Below are 9,548 nucleotides of genomic sequence, written 5' to 3'. Positions count from 1 at the left end.
TGTCATGTTCAAGCTTCCCACCGAGAAAAGTTTCAAACTTTCAAATTTGTTTTTATGGTAATAATTAATTCAAATCACAATTTACCTTTTCTGGATCTGCTTTTGGATTTTCATAGGTTTTCTTTTGATTGTGTTTATTTATTTACTTTACTGGATTTAATTGGTTAATTTTTTATGAACAACACCTTTCAGAAGCGGATACCATTTTAAGGAAAATAATATTCTAAAACGCGTAAATAACTAACTATTAATAATGTAAAATTTAGAGCAACGTCTTCTTAATTTCAAATGGCCTTTTTATATGCTATAAATTATTGTAAAAAGTGATTTCTGTAGATACAAACTTTATATGGTTGAATTTAAAAATTATTTATATTATATTAAATTTTATATTTATTTTTATTAGAAATATATTGACTCGTTAATTTCTACTATTTACATTAGTTCACATTCTTGATGTCGTAATTTGGGAAGATTCAAAATTAAGACAACATAATTATCAGTGGAGGAAAAGAAATGTGTAATTATTGATTTATTATTATTATTAAGGACAAAGTTGAGAAACTAAATTATTTTCATTAATAAAAAAATCAAATGCTCTCTCTCTTTTGCAATAATATATGATTATAACTTGTATATTAATAAATATAAATATATTAAAAATTCAAAGAGCGAATAAATAAATGTATTTGACAAAAAAAAAAGTTTACCTGATAAAATAGTAGATTAGTAAAATTTATTTTAAATAATTAAGAAAATGAAAAATAAATAAATATGAATGTTAAAAAATTGACTTTCAAAATCACACATGTATAACAAATAATGTGTGACTAAAAGTTAAGGTTCAAAATGGAAATTATACTGTTATTAGTATTTCATTCGATCATTCGAATAATATTTTTTATAAGACTTTTTTTTACAAAAAATGACTCAATTACTCAATAACCTTTTCCTGTCAATATTTAATAAATGTAATAAATTATTTCCTTTTTGTAAAATTTAACTAATTATAATTCATAAAAATTGGGAAAAAAATAATTTAGTTAGCAACATTATATTTACCTTAAATTTATATGCTTTTTTTTCAAAATTATCTTAATATTAATGAGGCATGTTCTTGTTCTTTTTCAATGATTTGTATTAATTTTAATTCTTTTAATCTCTTTTATGAGTAACATATTTATTGCTTTAATATTCATCTTGGATAGTTTTGAAAGATAGCCATCAATTAATAGGCAAACTTTATATGTATGGAGTCTTGTTTGATTTCCAAATCAAAGACGTCAATATGACATAGTATTTACTTAATATAACATTTTTAAAGGCTTGACTTGACTTTTTAAAATTTTGGGCATATCTAAAAAGTTTAATTTGTAATAAAAACCTATCAAATAAGATTATAACCTTATTTCTAAATAGATTAGTGAACTTTGTTGATCTTTACATCCTAAAAGATTAAATATCTAACTGTTAGTCTTGAGATATATTTCATATAAGTTGTGATTTTGGATTACTATACAATCAACAACAAACCCTATAAACTAACACAAATATTTTCAACGTATTTTATTTTTATTATCATATTTTTTAAGGAAACTTTTTAAAAAATTACTCATCCCAAAATTTCTTTAAGTATACTTAACCTTAAAAATCTTAAATAATGAACTGTCATTAAAAATATGTATAATGTTAATATCAATCTAGTATTAATTAATTCTTTTGAATTTATCATCAATTGTATAATTTATAAATCCTTCCCTTTTTTAGTGAATATTCAGTTCATTTATGTGTTCTTCTTATTGGAGAATTTCCCCTTATCCATGCCCTATTTATTTTGAATTGACTATCATTAATAATATGCACCTAGGATATCGAATGCTCATAAGCTTCTACTTGGGCCTGTCTTTAAACCATGTCCTATTACTAGAGATCTTATTTTGATATAATTTTATATTGTTTGATTGCTTTCAGATCAAAAAGTATACTCATAATTCATAAATCATAACAAGTTTTTTTTTTCTTGTTTTAATCACTTTTCACTCTTGCTGGTGTCTAAGATGTGACATTTATTCTTTTGTAATTTTGCTAACAAAGGAGGAGAAAAAGATTAAACAAAAAAAAAGAGTAGTTTCATTTTTAATGTTATTAATTTGACATTTTTAAACAACATTAGTAATTTAATCTTTTAATTATTTATTTTAATTTGTATCCTTTTTTGTTTCAATTTAATATTTTTTTGCTAAGATAATAATCTCAAAGGTGATAAAAATTATCATAATCAACAACAAACTAACATATATAACATAAACTATCATAATTGATAAAAATAAATAAATTTTAAATAAAAAGTAACAAAGAGTTCAAATAAATAAAAATAAAAAAACTAAATAAAATTAAAAAGAAAATAATATTTTTTTTAAAAAAATTACATTAGATAGAAAAAACCATTAATTCACTATATAGTATCACCTTATTTCTTAAATCTCAATTAGTCTTTAAACTAATGAAATGATACACATGGTTCTTAAAGTATTGAATATCTATAATTTTATTTTAGTGTTTGGATTGGTGTATTTTACTAATACTAATCTGAAGATTTTTTTTTTTCAATACTTAAAAGATTATATAACATAATTTCTAATACCTTAAGGATATATTTAAAAGAGAGAGTGATATATCATTACCAAATTGATGGTTTATTAGATATATGGTTTATTCTTATTACATATTACACATACGGTTTTGGGATTTACAGAAGAAAAAAGAGGGGAAAAGAGTGACATAATTCAAGTTGACAACGTTGAGCTGAGCTGGGGTTCTCAGATAACATTCGTTGGATCTGATTTCATACTTTGTTTGTTGTCTGTCTTTTATATTCTGAGAACTAAGAACAGAGAGCTGAAAGAAACTGCCATGGACGCTCTGAGGAAACAAGCCAGCAAGCTCAGAGAGCAAGTTGCCAAACAGCAACAGGTTTGCTCTCACTTCCCTTCAAGTTTGTCTTTTTATGTGTAGTCACTTCAAGTACCGTGTTTCTCTTCTCAAATTCGCATATGGGTACCCCAAATTCCCAAAATTTGGCGATCACTTTTGACGTTTTAGTTCTTCTTTCGTTGTTCTGAAATGCAATTGAAAATGGGGGGTAGTTTGACTAATGTTATAGCTTTTTTTAAGTGGAGATGCTCATTTTCTTAAGCAAGATGTTGAATTATTATTTCCCTGGTTGTGTTTGGCACATTCTTGTGGATCAACCAACCATAGTGTTTTATTAGTTTAGATTTACACTTTCATAGTAACAGGGAAAAGTACTGTTTTCCAATTGCTAGTTTGTAATCTTTGTCAGTGTACTTGTTATTCAGGCAGTAATAAAGCAGTTCAGCAGTAGTGGTTATGAGAGTTCAGATGTTGTGGTCATCGATGAGGTCGAAATGCAGAGGCACCACCAGCTGGAAAAGCTGTACAGGGCCACACGTGCAGGGAAGGTATGCAATTTCTCTTTGTGTTTAGATTAATTGTTAGCTTTGCTATGTTTGAGCAACAAGGAATTTCCTACTTCATATTAACTCAAAATAGAATGTTATATGCTTATTAGGGAAGTCTATTCAATGTTCATGCATGGTGAGTGACATTATTGTGCTTGCCAGATTTATGGACTCACATTTTTTCTTACCTTTTTTTGCAACAACTTTTAAATCCATTTCATGTGTACCTCTGGTACTCAATTGCTATTATATATATAAATATACTTATCTTTGCCGATCAAAAAAAAAAATCCATTTCATGTCAAGCTTGGATCTGGCAGTTTGTAAAGGGGTTTTGGAAAAGAAGGGTTGGGGGTAGTTATCCTGAATGGTTTTCTTAGTGGCTGCTGTCATTACCCCAAACATTGATATCCTACATTTAACCTTATATCTCTTGGAATACATGTTAGTTATGGAAGGTCTATTAATCAGCTTTACCTTAAGTGATGTAGTGAGAGATGGGGAATGTATAAATTAACCTGGGGGTGGAGTTAACTTAAACATGGCTGTGCAGCCTTTCTGAACCACAGTTGTAGTAGTTGTCATATAACATTCATAAAAGAATTTTATCTTAAATGATTTGTCTTTTTGTGGTGGTTCTGTATATTGATGTGCGTAAAACTGTCTTCTGATCCAGGACTTCCAGAAAGAAATTGTTAAAGCAGCAGAAACATTTACAGCTATAGGTTATAAGCATATTGAAACAGGTGAAAATTAGCTTTTGTTTCTTTTTTCCTGCAAATTCAGTTTACCTTGACAAGTCTTGATAGCATGTGTCCAGGAATGAGAAGCACCTGCAAGTTTTGTTTATTGACTTATGATTTGATTAAATCCTCATAAACAATACCCATGGTAGACAGGAACGAAACTTTCTGAGGATTGCTGTAAATATGGAGCAGAGAACAACAGTGACAACATATTATCTAAGGCTGCATCAGTATATGGTGATGCCCGCAAGCATGTGGAAAAGGAGCACGAAGAATTAAATCGGCTTTTATCTACACAGGTGGACTTTTCATATGTTGTTCAGGTGTACAAGTTCAAAACGAGATTATATTAGTTTTATCTCCTAGCCACATCTTAATTTATATGAGTATTCCTAGCTGTGTACTGGTGTTACATATCACTCTGCTTTTTCCCCATTAAGTCAGTTTTTTAACTACAGTCTTGAAAAGTTTTAAGTTGTAATTTCATAAAACTCTATTTTCCAGATACAAATGATTTAGTTTAAATATTGTCAATTGATATTTACCGGACTATACTACAATTTCTAGGGCATTCTTTGTAAGCAATCACTGTCATGTTTTTTCTATTGTACAGTAATCATATTGAAGAGTCTACTGGAAAATAAAGTAAGATGAAGTCCTAAAATGACCAAATTTTGTGTTCTAATTGTCAAGTGAATGATTAGCTGAGTAAGTAGTTGTTTAAAAAAGTTGATAAAGAATTGGTGCTTAGAATATGAAACAGTAATAGAATCTTTTCAATGACCTACAGAGGAGTTTAAAATCTCCATGTTGCTATTTTAACTATCTTTTTCAGTACATAGTGTTCCTTGACCTTATCATGAGGCTGGATTTAGATATTCTAATTCATAAATAGCCATATTCTGTTACTGTTTGTGTATGATATGCATGGGCGACCAGGTCACCATTTCAATATGACTTTGCATGACCTTTTCTGTGTGAAATTTAGTTTTAGTTCAGATGAACAAGACACTAATGTTTAAAAAAACTCTGATGTGGATCTCTAGATTATGAGTATCAAACTGATCATGCTACATAGCAGATAGTTTGGAAGATAGAATACAGCCAATTTGCTTATACAACTTTTTTTTATATGTTAAAGTAAATTATACTGATATCTCTTAAGGTTATTAAATATTGCATTGACCTCCTACTTTCAAGCCATACATAGCCCCCAATTTTTAATTTTGATCAAACATGTGCCAGTCTTGAAACCCTTCAGAAAAGGTGAAAATCTAAGTAACATTTGTATGTTTTGATACTACAGAGGAAGTCTATATGACATTTGGAATCCTAAAGGGAGGTCAATGTAATTTATTATTTGCATTATCTTTAAATGTATAAGGAAAGAAACATGAATCCAATAGTTTCAATTTCCAGGTATTGGATCCTTTGAGACAAATGATCAATGGTGTTCCTTTGGAGGATGCTCGCCATCTTGCTCAACGATATAGTCGGATGAGACAAGAAGCAGAGGCACAAGTAAGTCAAAGTTTAGAATGGATTCGTAGTTCTGCTCTTGGATCAACCTGTAACTTAATTGTGATTTGAACTCTGTATCTCATTCTCATATATGGGATGGAATGAATAGTGAAGTTTAGGATTCATGTTTTGTTTGATGCATGGTAAACCAGAAAGGCAGAAACAATATATGTTGAAATTATTGATAAAGAAAGACTCCAGACAGCTGTTACATGATAACAATGTTGATAGAGCTTGAGAAGTTGAGCCCAAAGAAGGTATGGGCAGGTGCTGGGTCAATTAGGCCATGGACCAAAAATATGGGAGTTTATTCAAGAAGGAAAGAGTGGACACTATAGGAATCAAATATGAGAGGAGGTTGTTATGTTGATTGTTGAGTGGATGCAGTTGTGTTAGAAATAGCTTTTATGAGAGGTTATTGTGGTGGACTGCATTTTGGGAATCTTTCAGTCATTGGCTTGGGCTCACAGCTTTGGGAGCTGAGAGATACTTTTCTTTGCCTTTTCCATTTTGCTTTGCTTTCCATGCTGTCACAGATTGTCATTTCTCTTCTTTTTTTTTCTGATGAATTGAAGACTACCATTTTTATAACGTGGTTCTTATCCTTTTATTTTTGGTGAATCCATGGTTCTTATCTATTACATATTTACATTCACTTCAGAGTTTGGTGTTCTTACTTGTTTCTTCTTAATCATATAACTCGGAATGGTTTTAAAATTCAATCAGAGAGAGGAGATTGCTAGAAGACAAGCACGGGTTCGGGAAGCTCCAACTGCTGAACAGGTTGCCAAACTGCATGCTGCGGAAGCAAGGATGCAGGAGCTGAAAGCAAACATGGCAGTTCTAGGTAAAGAAGCTGCAGCAGCATTGGCTGCTGTTGAAGCACAACAGCAGAGACTTACTTTTCAAAGGCTTGTTGCCATGGTATGATAACACTGATTTTTTTTGTGTACCTTTATGCCAAACTTGTAATTGTTTTTCTCTTTCCATCCCAAAATTATTGGTGTTTAGTCTTTTCTTTTTATTCCAAAACTATTGAATGTACTCATATTTTAAATAATTATATTAGATCTTTAAGAGGAATATTGTACTTACAGCCTATTTAACGACCACTTCAACAAACAGTGAACCACATTTATATCCTGTATTAATTAAGGGTATTATAGACTAAGTAAATTAATATTTTACACTTATTTTACACTTATTTTATCCTAACCTTAAACATCAATAGTTTTGGAATGGAGGGAGTAGAATTTATATATAGTCTGTGCTTATAATTTTATAGGTTGAAGGAGAAAAGACTTTTCATTTAAGAGTTGCAGCTATTCTTGGTGAAATTGAAGCTGAGGTGAGAACCAACTGTCCTGAAATTTTAAGCTTATTTTTTCTTCGAGTGTGGTGTTGTTTCTATGAATTGTGTTCATTTTCGTAATTCAATTTTCATCTCATGGGAACTTCTTCTCAGATGGTCTCAGATAGACAGAAGAAAGAATCTGCCCCTCCAGTAGGTATTTCTGAGAATGGCACAGAGAAAACAATGTACTTCTTGGCTGAAGTATGCTAAATTCCTAAACCTAATCTTTCAGTTGATTATTATGATGATTATCATTATCATTATCATTTATCACTAACATTATTACTATTATTTCTTCATCAACTGATCTTGGGTGCGTCTCTTGCAGGCAACGCATCCCTTCAGTGGTGAATCAGAAAAGGAACTGAGCTTTTCTAAGGGTGATTTTGTTGTTGTGCGAAAGGTTTGTATAAAGTTATCAATTGTTGCTTCTATCACTGTCATCGCGAAATTTGCTTGATCAATTTGGTTTAATCTCTCAATCTTTTTTAGCCTCCATGTTTACCAAATTTCCAAATGCTTACCCAGGTGAGCCAATCAGGATGGTCAGAAGGCGAATGCAATGGCAAAGCAGGATGGTTTCCTTCTGCATATGTGGAGAAACGACAAAGAATCCCCTCTAGCAATATGGCTGGTGAAGTTTACTAGGTTCTACTCATCTTGTGCTATTCATTCTTTGTTCGTTTCCCATATTTGGTTTTGCACTGCACTGCTCAAAGAGGATAAGAAAAAGGGGTGTAGAGGATAGTGGAATTGATGGAAGTGTTACCCCAAAATGAAGAAAAAGGAAAAAAGGGGTGTTATATACATGTGGTCTGTCGTTGCTCAAGGGTGACACTTGACACTGGCTTTGCAGACAGTTTTTCCATTATTATTTTTTTTTTTTTACTTTGCGGCCACAGACACGGTTTTACTTTTATCTTTTGTATTGTAATTGATTGATTGGAATACATGTGTCTTTGTTGATGATCATTTCATGTTTGTGGTAGTACATATTGGAAGAATGAAGGATGATAAGATTTAAATTTGTACAATCCCAATGTAGCCCTATAGGTCATTAGGTCCAATGGAAAGAGATATCTGATTTTCTAGTAACTGAGGATCGTGATCCGCAAGACAGAACTAATGGAACTGGGCCATGTATTACCCTAAAGTGAGATCATGTTCTTTTGGGGACTGTTTGATCAAGTTTTATACTTAGTTGTAGAGTACACTTTACTTTTAAATGGAGTTTTTTTTTTTTTTTTGGGTGATTATGATTATCAGTATTTGAGATTATATTGCATTTTGAATAATTCGAGTTCAGTGGCACGGATTCATTTAAGGAGGTAAAGTTGTTCTAGTGCTTATTACTTATTACTCTAATTCATTTTGGTTCTTGAATCATGTAACTCAACTTCTTTTAGACAATATATTGCATCCAATTATGTTTTCATTTGTTTAAAAATGATTTTAGATAGTTTTCTTGATCTATCAGTACTTTTTTTGGAGTTAAGATCGCTCACAACATAACCCTGGACGGGGAGGAATACACAAATATGTCCTTAGAGGCAAGAATGCAACAATCTAAAATTAAGTACTGTCATTTAATAAATGGATTATTAATTTTTTGTACATAATGGATTAATTTTGATGTACACATTTACATACAAATTATTTTACATTTTTTTATATTTTATTGTATTAATCCTTTTTTTTATTTTTAGACGATCATTTTATATGTGCACTTTACACTCACACTCATATATAAACATCTGTGTTTTTTTTTTCTGGGTATACACATCTTAAAAATATATCTCAAAATTAAAAGCAAAAAAAAAATTGTATTTTCCATAGTCGTTTTTATCAAAATAATTTTTATGTAGTTAAAACTTGTTTGGTCTGTGGACCACACCAGAGATTAATGTGCCCATTACCAACTGGCCCCCGAGTTGTATTGTTTTTTTTTAGTGAATGATGAGTTTAGTTCATGAATTTGTGACTTGTTGTCATTTAAGTATCTATAATTAACAAGGTATGAAAACAAATCCTGAAATTATGATATGTTTATTACTTTAATTTAAATTTATGTCTGTGTTAGATTTAGAAGATAGAAATATAATAAATGAAAATAGAAAAAGATAATTCTAACAAAGAGAAATAAAGTAAAATATTTTGTTGTTTGGTTTAAGAAAAATAGATGAGAAATAGAAGAAAATAATATTCTAAAGTTGTTTGGTAAAGATGAGATAGACATGACTTTTGTAAAAAAAAAATGAGATAGGGATGAGAAAATTAAATAGACACAAAAATATCATTATACCCTTATGTGAGTAGGTTTGATCACAAAAAAAGATCAATTTCTTTTTTATAGAATTATATTTTTATATCGAAAATTATAATCTCTTATTCTAAAGAAAAAAAATTAACTTTTGAGTCCCACAAATTATATTTTAATTCTTTTCA

At 30.1% G+C, this 9,548-nt stretch overlaps 1 protein-coding gene across 1 annotated transcript; it reads left to right on the top strand.

The window, feature by feature from the left end:
- Positions 1-2,737: 2,737 nt before the first annotated feature.
- LOC100802256 (rho GTPase-activating protein gacP-like) lies at positions 2,738-8,451 on the top strand. Its single transcript, NM_001255796.2, has 10 exons — positions 2,738-2,973; positions 3,360-3,482; positions 4,159-4,228; positions 4,382-4,527; positions 5,648-5,749; positions 6,476-6,673; positions 7,035-7,097; positions 7,215-7,304; positions 7,432-7,506; positions 7,632-8,451. The coding sequence occupies exons 1-10, from the start codon at positions 2,914-2,916 to the stop codon at positions 7,749-7,751; spliced, it is 1,047 nt and encodes a 348-aa protein (NP_001242725.2). The 5' UTR covers positions 2,738-2,913; the 3' UTR covers positions 7,752-8,451.
- The last annotated feature ends 1,097 nt before the right edge of the window (positions 8,452-9,548 follow it).

Source organism: Glycine max, chromosome 5 (assembly GCF_000004515.6).
Source record: "Glycine max cultivar Williams 82 chromosome 5, Glycine_max_v4.0, whole genome shotgun sequence".
Classification (NCBI taxonomy): Eukaryota; Viridiplantae; Streptophyta; class Magnoliopsida; order Fabales; family Fabaceae; genus Glycine; species Glycine max.
This window is presented reverse-complemented; position numbering and strand designations above follow the sequence as displayed.

Coding starts and splice junctions, on each gene's coding strand:
- LOC100802256 (NM_001255796.2), top strand. CDS start 2,914: ATGGACGCTCTGAGGAAACAAGCCAGCAAGCTCAGAGAGCAAGTTGCC. Junction 4,528..5,647: donor ATCGGCTTTTATCTACACAG/GTGGACTTTTCA, acceptor TTCAATTTCCAG/GTATTGGATCCTTTGAGACA. Junction 7,098..7,214: donor TTGGTGAAATTGAAGCTGAG/GTGAGAACCAAC, acceptor ACTTCTTCTCAG/ATGGTCTCAGATAGACAGAA.